The sequence below is a fragment of the Palaemon carinicauda genome, chromosome 11 (assembly GCF_036898095.1).
Source record: "Palaemon carinicauda isolate YSFRI2023 chromosome 11, ASM3689809v2, whole genome shotgun sequence".
NCBI lineage: Eukaryota > Metazoa > Arthropoda > Malacostraca > Decapoda > Palaemonidae > Palaemon > Palaemon carinicauda.
In genome coordinates this window covers 114,928,499-114,955,579 of record NC_090735.1, presented here as the reverse complement: position 1 = coordinate 114,955,579, position 27,081 = coordinate 114,928,499, and the positions used below count along the sequence as shown (strand labels likewise).

The window sequence follows — 27,081 nt, the reverse complement described above, 5'->3', positions numbered from 1 at the left end:
AGCTCGCCAGACCCATCCCGAATGGCTTTGTCCATGCAGGACATGATGAGCATGGCAGAGTCCTTATCCGAAGGGGAGGTCTTTCTGCTCAACGCTCCCAAACACCAGTCCAGGAAGTTGAAGATCTCAAACGCACGGAAAACTCCCTTCAAAAGATGGTCCATGTCCGAAAAGGTCCAGCAAATCTTGGAGCGTCTCATAGCCAGTCTGCGGGGAGAGTCTACCAGACTTGAGAAGTCGCCCTGGGCAGAGGCAGGAACTCCCAAGCCGAGAACTTCTCCCGTGGCATACCAGACGCTAGATTTGGAAGCAAGCTTGGTCGGGGGAAAGATGAAGGATGTCTTCCCAAGTTGCTTCTTGGCCTGCAACCACTCTCCCAGTACCCTTAAAGCTCTCTTGGATGAGCGAGCGAGTACGAGCTTCGTAAAGGCAGGAGCTGCTGACTGCATGCCTAAAGCGAACTCAGAGGGAGGTGAGCGTGGAGCTGCAGACACAAACTGGTCCGGATACAACTCCTTAAACAGGGCAAGGACTTTCCTAAAGTCTAAGGAGGGAGGCGTAGTCTTGGGTTCATCTATGTCGGAGTGTTGATCGTCCAAATGCGCAGCTTCGTCGTCATCAGAGATTCCTTCATCCGAATGCTGAGGAGGAAGCGGCAAAGGAGGAGAAGAAAGCTGAACGGCTGAATCCGGCAGCACGGGTGCATGCGTAGCTGCACTGGATCCAACATCATGCCGCTGCTGGTCAGTCTGAGAGCTGGCAACAACAAAAGCGGAGTGGTGGTGCGTGGTGGGGACTGCCGTGGGTTGCAGAGCCTGCCGCATTGCGTCAAAACACGGCAGCTTGACTGCACCTTTCCCACTGCTGATGCTGTAGCTCACGCATGTCAACGGAGGGTGCTGCACGTCGGCTAACGTCAACATGCGTCTGGCAGGGTCGACTGCGCATCGGTGGTGGAGCTCTCACAGCCGGAGTGTGGGAGCAGGCAGCCGCAGTGTCAGCTGAGCGCACAACCGTGGCAGGTTGTAGGTTAACGGGTGCAGCGTCAACCTTCTCAGCACGATACTCCTGCATGAAGGAAGCTAGCTGAGTCTGCATAGACTGCAGCAAAGACCACTTAGGGTCTACAGCGGTTGGTGCGGCAACAGACGGAGTGATTGCCTGCTGCGGAACCACTCTACCTCTCTTGGGAGGTGTGCAGTCTTCGGAAGACTGCGGCGAGTCCGAACTGACCCAGTGGCTACACCTGGGCCGTTGGACTCGCTCGGAAGGGACCTTGCGCTTGAGAGGTCGTGAGACCTTGGTCCAGCGTTTCTGACGAGAAACTTCTTCCGCAGACGAGGAATGAATGGGCTCACTCGTCTGTTTGTGGGTGGGACGATCTCTGCAAGATACGTCCTCAACCACTGAGGGTACGTCTGTACGCTGATCAAGGCCTGTCGAACCCTTTGGTCGTACGACATTGCTTCTCCCCTGGGCTTGGGAGCTTGCAAGAGGTCCCGGACTGGGAGGACGACAGGCACGAGCAGACGCACCCTCATGCGTAACACTGACACTTTTCACTTCACTTGCACTCACTACACTTCCCACTGCACTTTTCTCCTTCAACTCTTTGACGTCAGCCAAGAGTTGATTGCGGTCATTCGCTAATGACTCAACTCTGTCACCAAGAGCCTGAATGGCACGCATCATATCCGCCATCGAGGGTTGCTGAGAGCTAGTAGAAGGGTTGGGTGTAACCACTACAGGGGAAGGAATAGGTTGTGGGGCATGGGGAGAGGAAAAATCAAAAGAGCGAGACGAACTCCTCCTGATCCTATCCTTCTCTAGCCTACGTGCATTCTTGAAAATCGAATTCCGAAAGCCCAGCGCATTCCTCACATCGATCTTCCAATTGACAGGCTTTACCCCTACAATTGGAACAAACGGTGTGAGGATCTATAGAGGCCTTCGGAAGACGCCTAGAACAGTCCCTAGCACTACACTGCCTGTACTTGGGGACTTGAGTAGGGTCAGACATCTTGAATAAGTCAAAGGGGGAAATCCAAAATCTATCCAAGTCGTCAACAAATAATCCAAAATCTAATCAATGAAAGCTTGATAAGGTATTGATGATAACTTCTGTACAGCGAAAGCTAATTACTAGAGAGAATACATCACCAAATAGCGTGAAAATCAACTCCAGAAACAACAGCGTATCAAGTAGGTCTTGCCGGTGGCACGACAGAGAGAAAATTGGTTCTTTGTTGACAAGAAGTACTGGAGTACCTACTCGACAGATGGCGCTGTTGTTGTACACCCCCACTTGTATAGCGATCGCTGGCGTATCCCGCCCGTAGGTTTTTTCTGTCGGGCAGCAGAGCTGCAGCTACATGATCACCGGGTAAGATTAATATTGAAAAATTAACTTTAACAAGAGAGGGATTATTATTTATTATTATCTTTATTAATTGCTAAGCTACAACCCTGGTTGGAAAAGCAGGATGCTATAAGCCCAGGGGCTCCAACAGGGAGGTGGTTTGGACATGTTGAGAAAATGGAAAGTGGCTGTCCGCTAAAGAAGGTGATGAATGCAAGAGTTGATAGGAGAAGTACAAGAGGAAGGCCAAGGTTTGGGTGGATGGATGGAGTGAAGAAAGCTCTGAGTGATAAGAGGATAGATGTGCGAGAGGCAAGAGAGCATCCTAGAATTAGGAATGAATGGCGAGTTTTGTGATGCAGCTCCAATATATTACTATCTGCCAGTCAATGAACCAAATAAATCTCTAGTGGTTGTGTACCACTAGAGAAAAATCTGACGGAATTTAAAGAAAAAACTTAAAATGTGCCTGATCAAATCAACTTATTTTTCTAACAAATAAACTAATTACCATAACTATTTTTACACATCAGTCTGCACAGATATACAGATCCAGGCATTGCAGACAATTATGTAATGCATTTTATTTTCCAGATATTTGGAAATGGCTTTCACTACAGATAGTGGAATCAGGAAGCAGGATACCAAGCGAGTGTTTAGAGCAGTGGCCTCAAATCCAGTTGGCACCTCAATGGCCTGGAATTTTATTCAAGAAAACTGGAATGTCATATACGACTTGTAAGTCCCCTTCTGATTCACAGTTTGTTGGCAATTACAAAGATCTAAATTAGTTACCTTTTAAATCTAATATGTTAATAGGATTTTTCTTTGAATTTTTGTAAATAAAAAAAATTATTATAAAAATATTTATTCATGTTTCTTCGACTAAGCGTGAGAAATTTGCTAAAATATATATAATTGAAAGTCTCACAATGCAGGCTTCCTTACATTTTCATCACATGGATTGTATTACATAGTATTGAAAGAAATATATTAATGATACCTTGTAATTCTTCCTTTGTAGCTTCGACAAGATTGTCATCGATTTGATAAAAGCCTCTACAAAAGATTTCAACAATGCACAGGATCTGCAACAGGTATGGGAAAATATATCTGAACGCTTTTCTCAATACAGTAATCATATTAAGTTTTCAAATATGGCAAAGTTACACAAAATATTGTGAGTGGTCCAATAAACCCAGTGAGAACTCCTTGGGAGTTATTCATGCAGCTAAAACTACCATAACTTCCAAATAACTAATTTTGCAATATGAGTCCATACTTACGTTCATGCTATCATGTGTCGAATTTTGGACAATTTGTACTTGCATAAAGATAAAGTAAATACTGTACATTTTCTGTTTTTGCAAAGTAAACAAAGATTTTCATAAATCTACAAACTGATGTAAACCCCACAGCATATTATAGATAGTAGGTAACATTGTCACCTTAATCTATCTATCTATCTATCTATCTATCTATCTATCTATCTATCTATCTAAAAAAAATTGAAATTGGTACCTTGAAGTTGAAGAGAAGAGTAACAGAAAATTGTTAAAAAAGAAAAATAAAAGTTGATGAATAAAAATCTCTTCACTATCAAATACTACTGAAAAAAAGAAAATATGGATAAAAATCTCTTCACTGACTCACATACTACTGCAAAAAAAGTATGAATAAAAATCTCTTCACTAACTGGAATACTGTACAAACAAGATGATAAGACACCAGCCTATCAGGGAACCATATAGCTCTATTAGTGTTGACTCCAAACGTAGCCCCTTTTTGATTAAGACACTAGTAACGTTAGAATAACTTCAGACAAATGCTTCATTGCTAAATCGATAGCTAAAATAAGACTACAGATAATTAAAAAAAAAACTTTTAAACTACTGTATGTTCATTCTACAGGAATGGAAAACACATGCATAACATGCAAGAAATAAAGATACTGTTTTATAAAATCAGTTGCATTAAAGGTGTAGATGTAAATAGATAAAAATGTTATTTTGATAATAAAATAAATTTTTGAATATACTTACCCGGTGATTATAATAGCTGCAACTCTGTTGCTCGACAGAAAAACTCTACGGAAAAAATTCGCCAGCGATCGCTACGCAGGTAGGGGGTGTACTCAACAGCGCCATCTGTCGTTCAGATACCCAGTACTCATTGTAAACAAAGAACTCAATTTTCTCCTCGGTCCACTGTGTCTCTATTGGGGAGGAAGGGAGGGTCCTTTAAATTATAATCACCGGGTAAATATATTCAAAAATTTATTTTATTATCAAAATAACATTTTTCAATATTTAACTTAGCCGGTGATTATAATAGCTGATTCACACCCAGGGGGGTGGGTAGAGACCAGCAAAATATGTTTACATCATATGAGCTAAGAATTTTTATTTCATTTTAGAAGTTATCAAAATAACTAAACAAAATAAATAGGTACCTGGTAAGGAAGTCGACTTGAACAATTACTCTGCCTTTTTAAGTACGTCTTCCTTACGGAGCCTCGCGATCCTCTTAGGATGCTGAGCGACCCCTAGGAGCTGAAGTATCAAGGGTTGCAACCCATACAACAGGACCTCATCAAAACCTCTAATCTAGGCGCTTCTCAAGAAATGACTTTGACCACCCGCCAAATCAACTAGGATGCGAAAGGCTTCTTAGCCTTCCGGACAACCCAAAAACAACAATAAAAACATTTCAAGAGAAAGATTAAAAAGGTTATGGAATTAGGGAATTGTAGTGGTTGAGCCCTCACCCACTACTGCACTCGCTGCTACGAATGGTCCCAGAGTGTAGCAGTTCTCGTAAAGAGACTGGACATCCTTAAGATAAAAAGACGCGAACACTGACTTGCTTTTCCAATAGGTTGCGTCGATTATACTTCGCAGAGATCTATTTTGTTTAAAGGCCACGGAAGTTGCGACAGCTCTAACTTCGTGTGTCCTTACCTTCAGCAAAGCTTGGTCTTCCTCATTCAGATGGGAATGAGCTTCTCGTATTAACAGTCTGATAAAATAGGATAAAGCATTCTTTGACATAGGCAAAGATGGTTTCTTAACTGAACACCATAAAGCTTCAGACGGGCCTCGTAAAGGTTTAGTTCGTTTTAAATAGAACTTAAGAGCTCTTACAGGGCATAAGACTCTTTCTAGTTCATTTCCAACCATACGATAAGCTTGGAATATCGAACGATTTTGGCCAAGGTCGAGAAGGCAGCTCGTTTTTGGCTAGAAAACCAAGTTGTAGAGAACATGTAGCCGTTTCAGATGAGAATCCGATGTTCTTGCTGAAGGCATGAATCTCACTGACTCTTTTAGCTGTGGCTAAGCATACCAGGAAAAGAGTCTTTAAGGTGAGATCTTTCAGGGAGGCTGATTGTAGCGGCTCGAACCTGTCTGACAAAAGGAATCTTAGTACCACGTCTAAATTCCAACCAGGTGTAACCAAACGACGCTCCTTCGTGGTCTCAAAAGACTTAAGGAGGTCCTGTAGATCTTTATTGTTGGAAAGATCTAAGCCTCTGTGACGGAAGACTGATGCCAACATGCTTCTGTAACCCTTGATAGTGGGAGCTGAAAGAGATCGTTCTTTCCTCAGATATAAGAGGAAGTCAGCTATTTGAGTTACAGAGGTACTGGTCGAGGATACGGATACTGACTTGCACCAGTTTCGGAAGATTTCCCACTTCGATTGGTAGACTCTAAGGGTGGATGTTCTCCTTGCTCTAGCAATCGCTCTGGCTGCCTCCTTCGAAAAGCCTCTAGCTCTCGAGAGTCTTTCGATAGTCTGAAGGCAGTCAGACGAAGAGCGTGGAGGCCTTGGTGTACCTTCTTTACGTGTGGCTGACGTAGAAGGTCCACCCTTAGGGGAAGTGTTCTGGGAACGTCTACTAGCCATCGAAGTACCTCGGTGAGCCATTCTCTCGCGGGCCAGAGGGGAGCAACTAGCGTCAACCTTGTCCCTTCGTGAGAGGCGAACTTCTGCAGTACCTTGTTGACAATCTTGAACGGAGGGAATGCATATAGATCTAGATGTGACCAATCTAGGAGAAAGGCATCTATATGAACTGCTGCTGGGTCCGGGATTGGTGAGCAAAATATTGGGAGCCTCTTGGTCATCGAGGTTGCGAAGAGATCTATGGTTGGCTGGCCCCAGGTGGCCCAAAGTCTCTTGCATACATCCTTGTGGAGGGTCCATTCTGTTGGAATTATTTGTCCCTTCCGACTGAGACAATCTGCCATGACATTCAAGTTGCCTTGGATGAACCTCGTTACTAGTGATATGTTTAGACCTTTTGACCAGGTGAGGAGGTCCCTTGCGATCTCGTACAACGTCAGAGAGTAGGTCCCTCCCTGCTTGGAGATGTACGCCAAAGCCGTGGTGTTGTCCGAGTTCACCTCCACCACTTTGCCTTGAAGGAGAGACCTGAAGCTTTTCCAGGCCAGACGTACTGCCAGTAGCTCCTTGCAGTTGAAATGCATTGTCCTTTGACTCGAGTTCCATATTCCCGAGCATTCCCGACCGTCTAATGTCGCACCCCAGCCTATGTCCGATGCGTCCGAGAAGAGAACGTGGTTGGGAGTCTGAACAGCCAGGGGAAGACCCTCTCTTAGGTTGATATTGTCCTTTCAAGAAGTCAGACAAGACTTTATCTTTTCGGAAACCGGGATCGAGACCGCTTCTAGCGTCTTGTCCTTTTTCCAGTGAAAAGCTAGATGGTATTGAAGAGGACGGAGGTGTAGTCTTCCTAGTGACACAAATTGATCCACGGATGACAGCGTCCCTACCAGACTCATCCACAGCCTGACTGAGCAGCGTTCCTTCTTCAGCATCTTCTGGATGGATAGCAGGGCTGGGGGCTGATCGTCTTGTTGTTCAGCAACGTCCTCATCAGAGGGTTCCTCATCCGAAACTGATGAGGAAACGGCAACGGAGTGGGCAACGTCTGGCTCGCTGAATCCGGTCGCACTGGTGGATGCGTGACGGAGCCGGACGCAATATCATGGCACTGCTGCACAGTCTGTGAACTGTCAACAACCATGGGTGCGCGAGGAAGCACAGCGTCAACCCGAGACTGTCTAGACCGTCTGGGTTGTGCAGTCAACACCCTACCGGGTTGCTGAGGTTGACGCACTGCGTCACAAGTCACCTCTGCTGGTTGTTGAACGTCCTGAACGTCAACAACCACCTCCGAGCGTCGCTTAACGTCAACGTGCGGCTGGCAACCCACACTGGGTCGCATCGGTGGAGGAACCACCTCAACTGGCAGACGCGAGTAGGTTACCTCAGCGTCAACAGGGCGCACAACCGACCGGTTGGAAGGTTGTTGGCCAGAAGGTTCTTCTCCGCATTTAAGTCCTCTATCAAGGACGCAAGCTTGGACTGCATGTCTTGCAGCAAAGCCCATTTAGGGTCTACGGGAGCAGGTGTGGCAACAGACGGGGTTAGCGACTGAGGCGGAACCGTTTACCATCCCTGAAAGCCTTGTTATGCGTGACATAATAGTACAGCAAAACTTCAAAGGCTCGACAACAGCTGTGAAGTTGACCTGTAAACAACTTGGAGCGTCTCCTGGCTAGGCGCCAGGGAGAGTCTACCAGAATTGAGAAGTCTATCTGGGCAGAGGCATGAACTCCCAAGCCGAGAACTTCTCTCGTGTCATATCAGACTCTCGCTCTATAAACCAGTTTAAAAGAAGGGAAAGCAAAGGCTGTATCCCCCAAACTCCTCCTGGTGAAAAACCAGTCGCCTAGCCAACGTAACGCTCTCTAGGAGAGCGAGAGAGCACTAGCTTAAAAACAACGGCTTCGAAGTAGCTAGGCCTAGTGTAAGCTCTGACGTTTAGGCGAACGAGGAGCAGCAGTTACAAAAAGATCCGGACGAAGATCCTTAAAAAAATCATCATGATTTAATTAAAGTCCATAGGAGGCTAAGCAGCTTTAGGCTCCTCTCCATCTGACAGAGTCCTCAAGGGAATATCAGTAGGAGGGAGAACAGCAACTTCCTCATCTACAGGAACCTTGTCCGATAAAAGCTGAGTCTCTCACTGGTGCATTAGTAGCGGACCAGAACGCAACGTCATGTAACTGCTTGACAGTCTGTGAACTGTCAACAACTGAACTGTCAACCACAACAGGTGCGTGAGGACGCACAGCGTCCACTCGAGACTGCTTTGACTGCCTAGACTGAGCAGTCAAAACAACTCTAGAATGCGGAGGTTGACGCACAGCGTCAAAACAAGTCAACTCCGATTGTTAGAGAACGTCTTGAACGTCAACAGGAGCATCAGCCAGTGGCCTAACGTCCAAATGCGGCTGAAAAACCACACGAGACCGCATCGAGTGTGGTTCTAAACAACCTGACTGACGTGACTAAGCTACGCCAACGTCAACAGTAAGCACAAAGGAACGTTAGGTTGGCTGAAAGCCAGGATATCGATGAGATAAACGGCTAGACTCAACGGACTAATCGGCAGAATAGTCTTCCATAAGGGAGGCAAGCATATACTGCATGTTTTGCCATACAACCCCTTAAGGATCAACGGAAATGGTTGTGGTAATAGACGAGGGTAACGTCTGTGACCGCAACACTTTGCCTACAAAAAAAGACTCTCGGAGTCTGTGTTACGCTTTTGTTAGGCGGCGAGCAGTTATCCGATGACTGCATAGGGTCAGAGCTGTCCTAATGGCTGTAACCAGGACGCTGGACCTGTCCTGAAAGGACTGACTTTCGCTTAAGGGCTTCGAAACCTTGTGACAGGTTTCTTATGCGAAAAGCCTACGGATGGCGAGCAGAAACAACGTCTCTCTCGTCTTATGGTAGGGGAGATCTTGGTAAGATACACCCGATACCATAGAGGGAAAACGTCTGTTCGTTGGTCAAGGCCTCTCGAACCCATAAGTCGTTTGACATTACTTCTCCCCTGGGCTTGGGAGCATGTAAGAGGTCCCGGACTAGGTGAACGACAGGCACGAACAGACGAACCCTCGGACGCAACACTGTAACACTTTGCGCCTCGGACGCAACACTGTAACACTTTGCGCATATCACTTTATCACTTCGATTTTCTGTTTTGCACTTTTTTCTACCTGAAACACGCAATTCTACCCTTCATTAAAAGGTAGTAATTGCGAAATTAGTCGTATAATGCAAGCTCATAATACCAGCAAAAAACAGAAAACATATTTTAAGATAAAAAGAAAAATCAGTGGCTGGGAAAGAGACTAAACACTAGTTCATATAACTACGTTTTCAATCTCTCACCGCACATAGCCTGGGGACGAGAATAAAAACCTAAAAACGTTTTATCCTTCCTCCCCGTACAGCGACTAGGGACGTGAGTAACACGAGAACAACGTTACCCGCTTGAACGGAACGTTTTCTCTCCTCTCTCTCCCTCCGTCTCTATCTCTCTCTCTCTTTCTCTCTTGATTTCGCACCTAAGAGAAGAGCCCAATTATATTTCGTCAAAAAAAAAAACATGTTATTTGACTGAAGGAAAAAACTGAAAGGTTTTTCAATAAAAAGTTCCTTTAAATTAGAATTTAAAACATTTAAGCTAAGAAAGAATGAACAAAACGTCAGAATCGATTTACTCTTACTGCAAAGTGAAACCGTGATACACTCTCTCTCTATCGTAACGATAGAGCGCATGTTGAACGTCCTGAACGTCAACAACTGCGTAGCATAAAAAACTAAACGTTAGTTCACCTTTGAAAACAGTACGAAGACTATCAAAGAAATTCTTTCATAAAATATTACATTTAAAAAGTTTTAAATCCTTAGCTCTTTAACCCTGGATAGGTACGGTGGGTCGTTTGCGACCCCGAGCGTCAAAAAAAAAACAGGTTTTTCTCACGTGACTCACCCCTGTGACTGAATTTGTGGGTGATCGACCTGCAGGAGGTGTCTCCCCTACACGCTCTAGTAGTGTCCAGATGTGCATTGCTGTAGCTGTACTCCTTCCCCGATTTCTGAGACGTGTCGGGGTCGTTCGCGTCCGAGTTTACCCTTCTGAGGTAGTTTGCATAATTATCAAAGTTATTACGTATTATGAAATTGTCGTAGAATGGTGCAACTTGTATAGGTTATCAGTTGTGGAAAGTCTTGGTGGATTGTTTGGCTACCATGTGCATGTTTTTTTTTTTAGTTAAAATGTCGTTCATCACCACGAGGACCATTTTACCGCGAGTGCCCCTTTTTCATTTTTTTTCAGTTTTTTACCAAGTCATTTTTCCGTAAGATATTGCCAAATAGTGTCGTAAAACTTTTGCTTGTTTAGTGTTGGAAAGTGTGTCTAGATGATCTGGCTACCCATGCATGACTTTGTTTTTGTCAGATACGACGTAGTTATTGGTATATTGGGTATTTAACTGCGGTTGCCAATTTCTGTTTTTTTTTCAATATTTGTAAAAATTACTACGTAGTAAGGAATTGCCGTATATTATTCATTTTTTTTTCATGTTTATGTGTTAGAAAGTGTGCCTTGATGGTTGGGCTAACACGTGCATGTCTTTTTTTTTATCTGAGATGTCGTATATTAGAATGTCGGGCATTTTACCGCGAGTGTCCCTTTTTAATTTTTTTGCCAAGTCATTTTTCCGTAAGATATTGCGAAATAGTGTCGTAAAACTTTTGCTTTTTTAATGTTGGAAAGTGTGTCTAGATGATCTGGCTACCCATGCGTGATCTTGTTTTTGTCAGATACGACGTAGTTATTGGTATATTGGGTATTTAACTGCGGTTGCCAATTTCTGTTATTTTTCAATATTTGTAAAAATTTACTACGTAGTAAGGAATTGCCGTATATTATTGATTTTTTTTCATGTTTATGTGTTAGAAAGTGTGCCTTGATGGTTGGGCTAACACGTGCATGTCTTTTTTTTTATCTGAGATGCCGTATATTAGAATGTTGGGCATTTTTCCGCGAGTGCCCCTTTTTATTTGTTTTGCATTTTTTTGCTTAGTCATGTTACCGTAAGGAATTGGCAAGTAGTGTCGCAAAACTTATATTTTTATAGTGTTGGAAAGTGTTTCTAGATGATCTGGCTACCCATGCCTATTTTTTTTTTAGCCAGATATGGCGTATATATAAGTATGTGTTCGATTTTCCTGTGATTGCCATTTTTTCGTTTTTTCCCATTTCTTTCAAAATTACTACGTACTAAGGAACTATCACAGAGTAATATTTCATTTATATGTTTATTTGTCGGAAAATATGCCTTGATGGTTTGCCTAGCACGTGGCTGAAATTTTTTTTTTTTTCTGAAATGCCGTATATTAGAATGGCCATTTTTCCACGAGTGCCCCTTTTTATTTGTTTTGCATTTTTTTGCTTAGTCATGTTACCGTAAGGAATTGGCAAGTAGTGTCGCAAAACTTATATTTTTATAGTGTTGGAAAGTGTTTCTAGATGATCTGGCTACCCATGCCTATCTTTTTTTTAGCCAGATATGGCGTATATATAGGTATGTGTTCGATTTTCCGGTGATTGCCATTTTTCCGTTTTTTCCCAATTCTTTCAAAATTACTACGTACTAAGGAACTATCACAGAGTAATGATTCCTCTAGATGTTTATTTGTCGGAAAATTTTGTTTACTTTTTTTTTGATTGAATATCATAAAATTTTTTTAGCTAAAATATTGTTTTACATTTTTTTTTTCGATTTTATTTCCCTTCAAAAAAAATTTTTTGGGTCAGAATTTTAATTTTATAGTCGTAAAATAATCGACAATTATCCAGCAACCCACCATACAATTTTTATGCATATCCAATAATAATTGGATTAGTAAATAACACCTTGAAATTGACATACCCTTCCTACATTTCAAGTGGCAGATTAGGGAGTCTGAGTCAGTGTGGTTGGCGGCCATTTTGTGGACATATCCGAAGCGTAAGCTGCCCTATCTATATATATTCTTGTTCCCTATAGAATTTGTGATATTTTGGTATATTTTTACCTGCATAAATATCATATTATATATTAAATATATGTATTTTTTTACGAAATTTCCAAGTACTCAAAAAATTACCTTTAGATATGGCCCCTGATATAAATGTAATTTACAAAATAATGAAGATTTTTTTACATATTTCTATTTTAGGATAACATATGTTTATTCCCTAAAAAAATTAGCCACTTCCTATTTCATTTGGGTACCCAAAAAAATTCATGAAATTTGGACAATTTTTTTTGGCCAAAAAAAGTTTCCCTTTTTTTCTCATTTCAGATCTTCACCTCCATGGGTCTGACTTCATCCAAAATACATCAAGATGTGTCCTATACATTCAAGAATCAATTCCTAAAAGGATTTGTGTATATATGTATAAACTTTTTTTTTATGAATTTTTATGTCAGGTCTTTTTATTTTTCTACTTAATTTTTTAAAATATTTTTAATAAATAGTTTTTCTGCAGATGAGTAGTATTTATCTTTACAGTTGTTTTAAGCATTCATTGAAGTTTTTTTTGGCAAAAGAAAAAAGGAGGTTACTGCAAAAACTGATTTTTCAAGAATTTTTTTTGGCGTCGGGGTCGTTCGCGTCCGAGTATACCCTTAAAGGGGTGTCCGAGGACCGTACCTATCCAGGGTTAAAAGCTAAAGACGATATAAAGGGCTCAACGTTGATTAACTTCGGTTTCCAAGTTAGGACCGCCTACTCTCAGGAAAGGTCTATATAAACAAAGCATTAAAATTTATTTTTATATGTTTATAAAAAATGGAAAGTTAATCGAAGAGGCCTAATAAAGGCGGAGAGATATAAAATATATAGAGGAAAATCTATAACATGATAAGATAATTACTAAAAGCCTAAACACACTTCCGTCTAAGGGAAGGGTCGGCCATTTAAAAGTGAAAGAAAGTCCATACTCTCTTTGTCACCATAATTAAATCTATCCAAAACGAGTTCAAGTTTTAAGATGAAGATAAAACACCTGCATAGCGAAAGCTCAAAACTAGAATAGTGTACTTCACCAAATAGTTGTGAAAACAAATCCAGTTAGCAACAGCGAATTAGTAGGTCTTGCCGGTAGCCCGACAGAGAGAAAATTGAGTTCTTTGTTTACAATGAGTACTGGGTATCTGAACGACAGATAGCGCTGTTGAGTACACCCCCTACCTGTGTAGCGATTGCTGGCGAATTTTTTCCGTAGAGTTTTTCTGTCGAGCAACAGAGTTGCAGCTATTATAATCACCGGCTAAGTTAAATATTGAAAAATTAGGAATACCAAACTAATAGGCATTCTGAAGACAATCCAGTATAAAAAAAGTATACACTGATTTCATGTCAGGAAAATTAATCACTAAGTTGCAATAGGATCTGAACTACAGATTAACAAAATAAGCTGCACAGAGGTCAACAGTTCGAAAAGTCCAGTTAAATCAAAAGTTTTAACACAAATCTTCAGTTGAAAAAAATATATAATTATGATGGCCTTTTTATTATTTCCTTATCAAAAATAATTCAATACAGTACTTATCTTCTTCCTGTCTTTTACTAAAGTAGATGGTGTATCAGTAATTCAAATATCCTACAACTTACACCAGTAACTTTTAAAAGTTTATTAGAAATGCATGCATGCACTATTTTTTTTATTTACTTCCAAAAGTACTCTACTGCAAACAGTTTTTCAGTATTTCTTTTTTTTTATGTTTAACTGATATTTCAACCATGTTCTTACAATATTTTTTCATTCCACTTTTCAGGTACATGTATTTGTTGAACAACATGCAAGCCAGCTTTTAGAGCATAAGCTGGATGTACAACAACTGCTAGAAAATGTGCACAATAATCTTTCTTGGATGAACAACTATTATAATGTCATTGTGAAATGGCTAAATGATAATGGCTTCTCCAGAAGTAACACTAATTAAGATAAGAAATTAAATGCGGTGAAATGAGTAACACTCGGATTCGTTTTTGTCAGCAAAAAATGACACACATCATATTGCAACAACCCTATGGTAATCATCCCAACAACTCTGTATGCAATTCAAATTTCCCACAACTTTGGATTGTAGCACTTTTCTTATTGCCCATGATGATGAGCAAATCAATCATATGATGCTATAGCATCAATACACCGGCTTGCCCTGGAAGCGTTAGGGTACTGTATTGTCTCAAGTCAATGAGATTTATGAAATATTGTACAAAACTATCCTGTATATAAGATTTACAATAGTACAATTATAATTTGCAAAGACTGACTTATTTAATTAAACATTTTGTTAATAATTTCATATTTATACCTTTCACTTCCATCTCTAGTCCTTATTCCACTTTTATTTATCCTACTCAGGGTAGATAGATAGTCTTTCAAGCTTTTACAGAAATTACATTGTACAGTATACAAAACACCATATTCTTAAATATCAAGTTCAGAAGGTATATTATTGTTAGAAGTAACTAATTATGTAGTTTGGTGTGACATGGACACTGGTTACAACAACAACACAATCAAACTTACAAGGTTATCCAATCTCAATGAAAATATTGCAAAAGCTCAAAAAATCTTAGCATAAAATTAAAAAATGTTACTAGTACACAATAAGCAAGAAAACTTGCCTAAAGAATTCAATTTTCTGGGAAGCTATAATTTCAAGAATTATCAATTATAGAAATCTTTTAAGAATAAAATACTAAGGAAATTTCGTACATTTTGGAATCTCCTGATGGAGTAACATTTGATATTAATAGAACATGAATATTATGGCTAAACAGTACGGTGTTGTAAGAAAAAATTCTGGTAAGAGAATTAGTTAGATCTGAATAGAAATGTAGACAATATTGAGATTCACATATACAGTACCTTGGCTGGTAATAAAGACTTGAGAAGCTCTTGATCATAAGTTTTGGGGCATCTATGAAAAACATATCAAAATAGCTCTAGTTTTTACTATTTGAATAAATCAACTTGACATACTTTCTATCAATTTCTCGTTTCCATTTCAATTTAATGCTTACTTCACCTCTTGACCACAGTCTCAAGTAACATGTCCCTTGAATTTGAACATATCTCTCCTCAATAATCGACACATATTTTTTTAAATCTAGCACCTCAATAATCGACACATTATTTTTTAAATCTAGCATGTGTTAAGTTGCATTTCCCCACCTGAGCCACATTTCTTTTACCTACACATCTGGCAAAGCTCTCGGCCTCCTTTAACATTTTCCTTCCATAATTCCACAATGTTACAGGAACTACTTTTTATCTATGCATTTGAAAAGGGTCAATGAATGAAAATATCAGTCTTTGTCAACACTTCTATTTCTCTCCTTTACCGTATCTATCTTCAACTTGCACTTTACAGTATTTCCCGTATTTATTCGTTTTTTCTTAAGTAAAGAATAATGACAATCAATCCAGTGTTTGGCACCCGAACCATTGCTACAACTCAAATGAAAATTCTACAATCTATGTACTGCAGTATGGTATTCCTTAAATCTTACATTGAAATACAGTATAATTATCTTTATTTTGCCATTTATGCTCGATGCAGTATTTTTGCAATGGTTATACTCTTTCAATATCCCTATAAGACACTAAAATTCCCCTACACTAACTGGGAGATAGTGTGATAATTCTAATGAACGATTAAGCCGTTCATCCTTTCACTTGATCATTATTTTAGAAATTTTGTACTGAATGTTATATTTCTGATGATTTTCTAATACTAACAAAAGATAATGAATAACAGAAAAATTTTATTTCTATTTTATTTACATAATTCAAAATATAATGCCCTTCAATAGACAACAGAACATATACTGTACAAGTACAAAAGAAAATAAACTATTATTTACAATTACAGTATTCAGGGAAAATATTTTAAACTGAATTCAATCTATTACGTTATATATTTCAATTACTGTATGTTTATAATGAACATTTGTATATTTTCCAGCCTTAGTGGTATACAGTAAATTGCACTTCAAATTATTGTATAAGTCGTCACACTATAACACCAAGAAAATTTATTGTCATTCTCATAATATCAAATAAAATTCTCAAAATGAATAAGCTTTCCTCACATAATTGGCAGCACAAAATAAACGTGCAGTTCAGAAATTAAATACATCTATGTGACTACCAAATATGTACTGTAGAGTACTGTATTATACTGTACCTGTAAACAAGCATAACCACATAAAAATGTAGTGTAACTACTGTGATATCAAATATGAGTGGTAGAAAGACTTGGCACAATTTAGCTCTCCATGACACTAGATTGGGTTAACTTTGAGTAACATTTTTTGGAATGCTGTGTGAAAGGTTTACATTTTGCCCGAGAGGTAGCGATAAAAGCTATATAGTACTGAATCTCAAAGGCAAGACAGAAAAATAACCAAAGTGTGTTTGAGACTTCCAACAGAAACCTTTAGTTACCAAAAAAAATACTTCTTCAATCAAGATGTCTCTCCTTTGGAACTCAGTGCAGTATTTGAAAGCTGCATTTATTAAAATAAAAAGAAGTTTCTTAAAGGTACAATTCAGACTTTAATTTGATTACATTGTAAGAATTAACATTAAACATTTTTGTTCTTTCATTTCAATATGCATGTACAGTACCATATCACAGTACACCCAGAATCTTCACAGTACTGATATACTGTATACGGGAATTGCCAATACAGTATCTAAAGTATACACGTATTTATCAGGTATAAGTGGCTAACCAAATAACACCATCATCTGAAACGATGCAAAATAATATCTTCGCATACAATATCAAACAAGAGATGCTTTCAGTAATCAAAAAAATTAAAAGGCCTCACTACAGAAGACTGGGTTTTGATGCCACTGCACTGACATAACTAGTGAAATATTGAAAGGATTGAAGTTACAGCACTGTATATAAATAGGAAAACAAAGACAAACAAAATTTATATTTAGATCATATAAGAACTACTAATCCGTTATGAAAGTATATTGTGTTGAAGCAAATCTAAATAATAAGACAACGTACATTACTGTATACAGGTGACCCAGGGTGTGTCAACTCATAGCCTCTCAAATACAGACCACTCCCAACAAGTGGTTATTTAACACACTAGGTAACCCACTGTACTGCATGACACTGTATTGTAGTTCATACTAATTTTCAGAAGCAATTGTACATTATTTACATAGCTTCAGTACAAGGTGAGACAACTCATAACACGAAAGTCATCGCCACACCACCTTATGTGTAACAACAAAACAATTGTTCACACCTAACAATCCTCACTGACACTGATTTAAAAAATTCACTAATTGGTGGTGGTTGTAATGTACCCAAAATTAAAAAAAAAAAAAAAAAAAAAAAAAGTATAAGAATGCTTTAATGAAGTACTACAAGTATTTGTTTATACATTTATTTTTTAGAATACAATAATGTCGGTCAGCTGACGAAATAGAATGCAGTGTTTTAAGTCTTACCCTACGGTACTCTGTATACAGTAGTTATCATCATCAGATGTTCATAGTGCATTGCAAGACAAAGGCCTCAGACAGGTCCTTCCCCACACATGTTTATGGTTTTTCTGTACCAGTCTATAACCACAAATTATCTTAGCTCGTCAATCCATCGTCTTCTCTTCATTTCCTTGCTTCTTTTGCAATCTATAGGGACCCATTCCGTTATTCTTCTTAACCATTTATCATCTGTCATTCTCATTACAGTATATGTCAAGCCCATGTCCATTTCTTTCTTTTATATGTTAGAAAACACTCTACTTAAGTTTGCTCTCACATCCTTGTTGCTCTTTCTCTATCTCTTAGTGTTATTCCCATCATTATTTTTTCCATAGCTCTTTGAGTTTTAAACAGCTTACGTTCTAAGGCTTTAGTAAGGCTCTAAGTTTCTGATGCATAAGTTATTACTGGTAGGACCATCTGATTGAATACTGTACTTATAAAAGAAAGTGACACTACTTTTCATAATTTCATTTTATTTACAAAAAGTTCTCCTTCCCATGCTTACCTTCTTATAATCTTGGTCTCATGCTCTGGGGAAACATTTACTGTCTGTCCTAGTTACATATATTCATTAACAATCTCTAGAGGTTCATCCATAACCCTTATTTGTTGTCTCTTTGCATTTTTGGAGTTTGGAATTCGAGAGGTTGATTAACTTGGCAGTAGTAGTACATATAATATTATATGTTTGGTTCCCAAACAAGCCATAGTATAATGAATTTTTAGTGCTCAGACCAGGGAGCCATCCTCATATTATATATATATATATATATATATATATAAATATATATATATATATATATATATATATATATATATATATATATATATATATATATATACAGTGTATATATATATATATATATATATATATATATATATATATATATATATATATATATATATAGTATATATACTGTATATATATATATATATATATATATATATATATATATATAGTATATATACTGTATATATATATATATATATATATATATATATATATATATATATATATATATATATATATATATATATATATATATATATATATATATATATATATATACTGTATATATAATTTAATTGCATGTCACCAATAATCTTTTTATTTTTTGTTTAAATTAATTCACCATAAACCCATTGATAACATTGCCCTTCCTCATGGGCAATGTTTGTACAAATTGGCAATGACCAAAATCCAAAAACCAATAGGGTTGTGGTATCCTATTGGAAACGTACCCGACTGGCGATATGCTGGATAGGAGTTCAAATCCTTTTCAAACTCAGTTTCTCTTAATATCTGCAACCTTGCCTTTTTTGTGAAATAAAGATGGGGGATTTTGGGGAGCCTATAGGTCTACCTGCTGAGTCATCAGCAGCCATTACCTGGCATTCCTTGGTCCTAGCTGGGTGGAGAGGGGGTTGGGTGCTGATCATATGTATACTGTATATGGTTAGTCTCTAGAGCATTGTCACTGTTATCATTATTATTGTTATTACTTGCTAAGCTACAACCCTAGTTGGAAAAGCAGGATGCTATAAGGCCAGGGGTTCAAACTGAGAAAATAGCCTAGTGAGGAAAGGAAAAAAAGGAATATAAAATGATTTAAGAAGAGTAACAACATTAAAATAAATATCTCCTATATAAACTATAAAAACTTTAACAAAACAATTGGATGAGAAATAAAATAGAATAGTCTGCTCGAGTGTACCTTCAAGCAAAAGAACTCTAACCCAAGAGAGTGGAAGACCATGGTACAGAGGGTATGGCATTACCCAAGAATAGAGAACAATGATTTGATTTTTGAGTGCCCTTCTCCTAGAAGAGCTGCTTACCAAAGCTAGAGTCTCTTCTACCCTTACTAAGAGGAAAGTAGCCACTGAACAATTACAGTGCAGTAGTTAATCCCTTCAGCGAAGAAGAATCGTTTGGTAATCTGTTTTGTCAGGTGTATGAGGACAGTGGAGAATATGTAAATAGGCCAGACTACTCAGTGTAGGCAAAGGGAAAATGAACCATAACCAGAGAGAAGGATCCATTGTAGTATTGTTTGGCTAGTCAAAAGACCCCATAAATCTCTGACGGTAGTATCTCAATGGGTGGCTGGTGCCCTGCCCAACCTACTACCTGTTCCTTTTCTCTCCCATTCATACGTGACCTTAAAACTGCTATTAGGGATGTGGTAGCCGAGGTGGTAACGTCCCTCCCTGGTGAACACCAGACTGGGGTTCGAGTCCTGCTCGGACTCGTTAGTTTCTTTGGTTGATGCAACCTCACCATCCTTGTGCGCTAAGGATGGGGGGTTTCAGGGCGCCTATAGGTCTACCTGCCGAGTCATCAGCTGCCATTGCCTGGCCCTCCTCGGTCCTAGCTTGGGTGAAGAGGGGGCTTGGGCGCTGATCATATGTAAAGTATTTATGGTCAGTCTCTAGGGCGTTGTCCTGCTCGATAGGACCTTTAAACCTGGTACTCATATGACACATCAAATGCCAGTCATTCTTCCCAAAAATTCCATGGAGTCTGCATGTTGTTGTTTTGCCTTCTAAGAATTAAGAATTAGTGATTTTTAAGTTAAGCATAATTTAGTTTTCCCATATTTCCTTGGTGTTTTGTGTTTGGAGACTGCATCTCACTTCCCCTTTTCAGTGTCCTCTAAGGGGACTAACACACACAAACACACACACACTCTCTCTCTCTCTCTCTCTCCTCTCTCTCTCTCTCTCTCTCTCTCTCTCTCTCTCTCTCTCTCTCTCTCTCTCTCTCTCTCTCTTTGAAGTTCATCAAACAGAGCATAAAAGATGAAAAGAAAGAACAAAAACTAAAAGGTTACATGAAGAGACAATTCAAATACAGAAAAAAAGACATTGTACTACAGCTGTACACATCACTGGTAAGACCCCATCTAGAAAACGGAGTCCAATTCTGGGCTTCAAGTATTCAGAAGGATATAGATAGACAGGAAGCAGTACAAGGTAGGGCCACCAAACTAGTTCAGCCATTACGGCAATTCAAATTTATTTGATCTACAAACTTGACGACTAAGGGGGCAGTTAATAGAGGCATTCAAAACTCCTAAAGGAATAACTAATGTAAATTACAACGATCTACTCACGCTTAGCACAAATTAGTCCAGAGGTAATGAATGGATACAAACTGGAGCTGAAAAGATACAACACCACTAAATGTGGCCATTTCTTTACATATAAAATAGCAAATACTTGGAATAGACTTCCAGCAGATGTGGTAAACAGTAAAACGGTAAAGAAATTAAAGAATAAGTTAGACAAGTTCATGAGAACTCTCTAAATGCTTAAACTAAATTGTTGTACCAAAGAGCATGTGGAGTCTCTGTGGATTGACTTAAAAGTCTTTGAAACATCCAAAATCCTTGTAACACACATACACACACACAAGCACGCACGCATGCACACGCGCACACTCTCTCTCTCTCTCTCTCTCTCTCTCTCTCTCTCTCTCTCTCTCTCTCTCTCTCTCTCTCTCTCTCTCTCTCTCTCTCTCTCTCTCTCTCGGAGTTTATTCTTTGTTTATGGTGTAGACTATTTTGCTATCTATATGTGCATCATACAGGGTACTTTGCTCTTCGTGTATGCATCCTGCTCACCATTGTGAAAGAGCTGTGTTGAAAAATACTGACATAAAATCCTCAACACTTTTTTTCCTATAAAATGACAAACCATTCCAGTACAGTATACCGTGTGTACTGTACTATATAATTGGCATTAAGCTTTGAAAATAAATATAAAAGTTTAAGTGAGACAAATCTTCAACATAAAATCTATTAACTATGATATGTGCCTGAGAAACCTGTAGTTGGTCCAGAACTGTTCCTACTCTTGAAACTTTACAGCTTTACTGGAACAGAGACAGAAAGCCTAATATTATCTTACAGAAAACATCAAGACAATAAAAAAAATCTGTAAAAATTTTGAAAACCTACACCTTTATCAACAGGCTCTGATAACCCTTGCCATACAGTCTAATAGTTTTGGTTATGCTGCATAGACTTCAGAAAAAGAAAAAGGTAACCATTTCCCAATTACTTTCACCATATCACTCTTGTCTTATGAAACCAAAATATTATATGTCTGTATTACCTAACTCCAACAACTCTTCCACAAAAATTAAGGTCCATCAAAGTTTGAAGTTGTGTAATATGAGGGTTTCATGTTAAACAAAACACTGAAATAATTTGTTAAAAAACTTAGTGTTGTTTCAACAAGAATATAAAACCCACTTAATTCTATCTAAACCTGAATGGTGTGATGAAAAAGGGTAAGACTTGAAATCAACAAAAAATTACAATGTAACCAGGAAATGCTAACCTCTACAAAAAATAGACCAATTGGTAATCTCCAGTGTAAGAGCAGTAACACTTGATATATTGCATAGCAGCTATTACCAGAATTGAGATGTAAGGATGGTAAGATGGTAACAGTGTAAAAACTACAAGTTTAATTCCATGGATCCCAGTCACATTTGTCAACTCAAAGGAAACTAACAACTTTTTTTATAAAGTGAATATCTCACATGATGCTACAAAAAAAAAAAAAAAAAAAAAAAAAAACCATGCTCAGGAAGACATTTACTTATTTACAAGCTTTTCTAAAAGAAATTAGCATGAACTGGCAATATACAGTAACATACAAAATTGTTAGAATGATAACCAGTAAGCCTTTAGACTAGTAAATAACATGAGGAGGCTTGGGGGCTATTTTGAGCAATGAAACACTAAGAAGACAATTAAGGAGAAATCACTTGCTTAGCTTCCTCAAATGATTTTTTGAAAATGTAATGTAGAAGATTGCCTATAAAGAAATCAAAAGCAGTTGAAGCAATTGAATAAAGAATAATTTCTTAAAAGGTCAAAATTTTGCAGTTACAGAAAGAAGGGATATGAAATCTCCCTTAAACATGCATACATACATACATACATACATACATACATACATACATACATATATATATATATATATATATATATATATATATATATATATATATATATATATATATATATATATATATATATATATAAATGTAAATGTACATACATACATACTGTATATTTCTTTCCGGTTATGCTCAGCGGCATGGCCATATATGAGTAACTACTAGGTCTCTCCTCGTCCCTCAGGTAGGACGGAGAAGGAGTGGTCATACCCTGGTAAGAAGGGTTGTAATTACGAAAGGGGAAGGGGGTAGGAGGAGTTGGATCTGTGTTTGCATATATATCTAAATATTTAGCCCTCTAAACATTTGGTCATAATTTTTGACTGGTCGTCTACACTAGTATTCCTATAAAAGGTTGATAGCACACAGCAGTGAATAAGACCTCTGTTTTGTGGTATGGTTTGGAAAGACAGCTTTGGCTCCATTAAAGTCAAATAAAAATCAAAACTAAGTATACTAGTGATTACTTTATAAACTGCAGCAGATACAACTATTATTTTGAACGAAAATGCATTACGACAAGGTCTAATACCCACACATAATTATTTAAAATATCCAAATATCAATTTTTTATAGTCATTAATGGAAACTATTCTTAAGGAATGAACCATTAACTATCCTATTAAGATACCACAGAACAGAAGGAACATATGGGACCAGGGAAGATATAAAAAAAATATGCTATATCAATAAGTTAAAACACTGCATATAATGTATATAAACCACAAATGCTGATAAATACAGATATACTGTAATCAGAAAAATAACAAGTGACTGTGTTCCGCCAACCAGGGTGACTCAAAACTTATAACAGCGGAGAGCCAAGGTAACTAAATGTGACACCTGGAATGACCTATGAATTAGGTAAAATGTTATTTTCATTAGTAAAATAAATTTTTGAATATACTTACCCGATAATCATGTAGCTGTCAACTCCGTTGCCCGACAGAATTCTACGGGAGGGATACGCCAGCTATCACTATACTAGAAGGGGGTGTACTCACCAGCGCCACCTGTGGCCAGGTACTGCAGTACTTCTTGTTGACACCACCTCAATTTTTCCTCGGTCCACTGGTTCTCTATGGGGAGGAAGGGTGGGTCAATTAAATCATGATTATCGGGTAAGTATATTCAAAAATTTATTTTACTAATGAAAATAACATTTTTCAATATTAAACTTACCCGATAATCATGTAGCTGATTCACACCCAGGGCGGTGGGTGAAAACCAGTGTACATGACTAAAGGATAGCTAAGTATCCCGTATTTCATATAATCAGTTATTTCAGAATAACAATGAAATAATAAGTACCTGGTAAGGAAGTCGACTTGAACCGTTACTCTGCCTTTATTAAGTTCGTCTTCCTTACTGAGCGCAGCGTTCCTCTTAGGAGGCTGAATCAACTCTAAGGTGCTAAAGTATACAGGGCTGCAACCCATACTAAAGGACCTCTACACAACCTCTAACCCAGGCGCTTCTCAAGAATGAATTGACCACCCGCCAAATCAAAAAAGGATGCGGAAGGCTTCTTAGCCTACCGTAACAACCCAAAAAACAACAATAAAAGCATTCAAGAGAAAGGTTAAAAAAGGTTATGGGATTAAGGGAATGTAGTGGCTGAGCCCTCACCTACTACTGCACTCGCTGCTATGAATGGTCCCAGGGTGTAGCAGTTCTCGTAAAGAGACTGGACATCTTTAAGATAAAATGATGCAAACACTGACTTGCTCCTCCAATAAGTTGCATCCATAATGCTCTGCAGAGAACGGTTCTTATTAAAGGCCATCGAAGTGGCTACGGCTCTCACTTCGTGGGTCCTTACCTTCAGCAAAGCAAGGTCTTCATCCTTCATGTGAGAATGGGCTTCTCTAATCAGAAGCCTTATATAATACGAAACTCCGTTTTTGGACATGGGCATCGAAGGTTTCTTGATTGCACACCATAAGGCTTCTGACTGTCCTCGTATAGGTTTTGACCTATTAAGATAATATTTCAGAGCTCTGACAGGGCAAAGAACTCTTTCTAGCTCGTTACCTACCATGTTGGAAAGGCTAGGAATTTCAAACGATCTAGGCCAAGGACGTGAAGGAAGTTCATTCTTAGCTAAAAATCCGAGCTGTAAAGAACATGTTGCAGATTCGGATGTGAACCCAATGTTCTTGCTGAAGGCATGAACCTCACTGACTCTTTTAGCTGTTGCAAGGCAGACGAGGAAAAGAGTCTTGAGGGTAAGGTCCTTGAAGGAAGCTGACTGGAGAGGTTCGAACCTAGGAGACATAAGGAACCTTAAGACTACGTCTAGATTCCAGCCTGGAGTGGGTAAACGACGTTCTTTAGAAGTCTCAAAAGACTTAAGGATGTCTTGAAGGTCCTTGTTGGAAGAAAGGTCCAAACCTCTGTGGCGGAGAACTGAAGCCAACATACTTCTGTACCCTTTAATCGTAGGAGCCGAAAGGGATCTCTCATTCCTTAGATGTAATAGGAAGTCAGCTATTTGGGTTACAGAGGTATTGGTAGAGGAAACTGCATTGGCTCTACACCAGCTTCGGAAGACTTCCCACTTGGATTGGTAGACTCTACGAGTGGATACCCTCCTTGCTCTGGCAATCGCACTGGCTGCCTCCTTCGAAAAGCCTCTAGCTCTAGCGAATCTTTCGATAGTCTGAAGGCAGTCAGACGAAGAGCGTGGAGGTTTGGGTGTACCTTGTCTACGTGAGGTTGACGTAGAAGGTCCACTCTTAGAGGGAGAGTCCTGGGGACGTCGACCAGCCATTGTAGTACCTCTGTGAACCATTCTCTTGCAGGCCAAAGGGGAGCAACCAGCGTCAGCCGTGTCCCTTTGTGCGAGACGAACTTCTGAATGACTCTGTTGATGATCTTGAACGGTGGGAATGCGTAAAGGTCGAGATGGGACCAATTCAGCAGAAAAGCATCCACATGAACTGCTGCTGGGTCTGGAACTGGGGAACAGAACAAAGGAAGTCTCTTGGTCATGGAGGTGGCAAACAGATCTATCGTTGGCTGACCCCACAAGGTCCAAAGTCTGTTGCACACGCTCTTGTGAAGGGTCCATTCCGTGGGGATGACTTGATCTTTTCTGCTTAGGCGATCTGCTGAGACGTTCATGTTGCCCTGAATGAACCTCGTTACTAGAGTGAGGTTTAGACTTCTTGACCAAATGAGGAGGTCCCTTGCTATCTCGTACAGGTTCCTCGAATGGGTCCCTCCCTGCTTGGAGATGTAAGCCAAGGCTGTGGTGTTGTCGGAGTTCACCTCCACCACCTTGCCTAGCAGGAGGGACTTGAAGTTCATAAGGGCCAAATGAACTGCCAGTAGCTCCTTGCAGTTGATGTGGAGCGTTTCCTGTTCCCTGTTCCACGTTCCCGAGCATTCCTGTCCGTTCAAGGTCGCGCCCCAGCCCGAGTCTGATGCATCCGAGAAGAGATGAAGATTGGGGGTCTGAATCGCTAACGATAGGCCCTCCTTGAGAAGGAGGTTGGTCTTCCACCACAAGAGAGTGGTCTTCATCTCTTTGGTGACAGGGATAGAGACTGCTTCGAGCGTCAAATCCTTGTCCCAATGAGCTGCTAGATGGAATTGGAGAGGGCGGAGGTGTAGTCTCCCTAACTCGACGAACAGGGCTAACGATGACAGGGTCCCTGTGAGACTCATCCCCTGTCTCACCGAGCAACTGTTCCTCTTCAGCATGCTCAGGATGCAATCTAGGGCTTGGCTTATCCTTGGGGCCGATGGAAAAGCCTGAAAATCCTGACTCCGAATCTCCATTCCCAGGTAAACTATGGATTGGGAGGGAATGAGCTGGGACTTTTCTAAGTTGACTAACAGACCCAGTTCCTTGATCAAGTCCAAAGTCCAGTTGAGACTCTCCAGACAGCGACGACTCGTGGAGGCTCTCAACAGCCAGTCGTCTAAATAAAGGGAGGCTCTGATGTCCGATAAGTGGAGGAATTTTGCAATATTCCTCATCAGATGCGTAAACACCATAGGAGCTGTGCTTAGGCCAAAACACAGGGCTTGGAATTGGTACACAACCTTTCCAAAAACGAATCTCAGGAAAGGTTGGGAGTCTGGATGAATAGGAACGTGAAAGTAAGCGTCTTTCAGATCCAACGAGACCATCCAGTCCTCCTGCCTGACCGCTGCTAGGACCGACTTCGTCGTCTCCATAGTGAACGTCTGCTTGGTGACATAAGCATTGAGCGCGCTGACGTCCAGCACCGGTCTCCAACCTCCTGTCTTCTTGGCCACCAG

The 27,081-nt window shown here is 39.5% G+C and overlaps 1 protein-coding gene across 1 annotated transcript in view; it reads left to right on the top strand.

The window, feature by feature from the left end:
- Window positions 1-14,523, top strand: part of LOC137650132 (aminopeptidase N-like) — a 67,513-nt gene extending 52,990 nt beyond the window's left edge. The window contains exons 16-18 of the mRNA XM_068383277.1: window positions 2,954-3,097; window positions 3,384-3,456; window positions 14,080-14,523. Of these exons, the coding sequence (XP_068239378.1) occupies window positions 2,954-3,097; window positions 3,384-3,456; window positions 14,080-14,247 (385 nt within the window). The 3' untranslated portion in view covers window positions 14,248-14,523. The remainder of the gene's footprint in view (window positions 1-2,953; window positions 3,098-3,383; window positions 3,457-14,079) is intronic.
- Window positions 14,524-27,081: the final 12,558 nt, after the last annotated feature.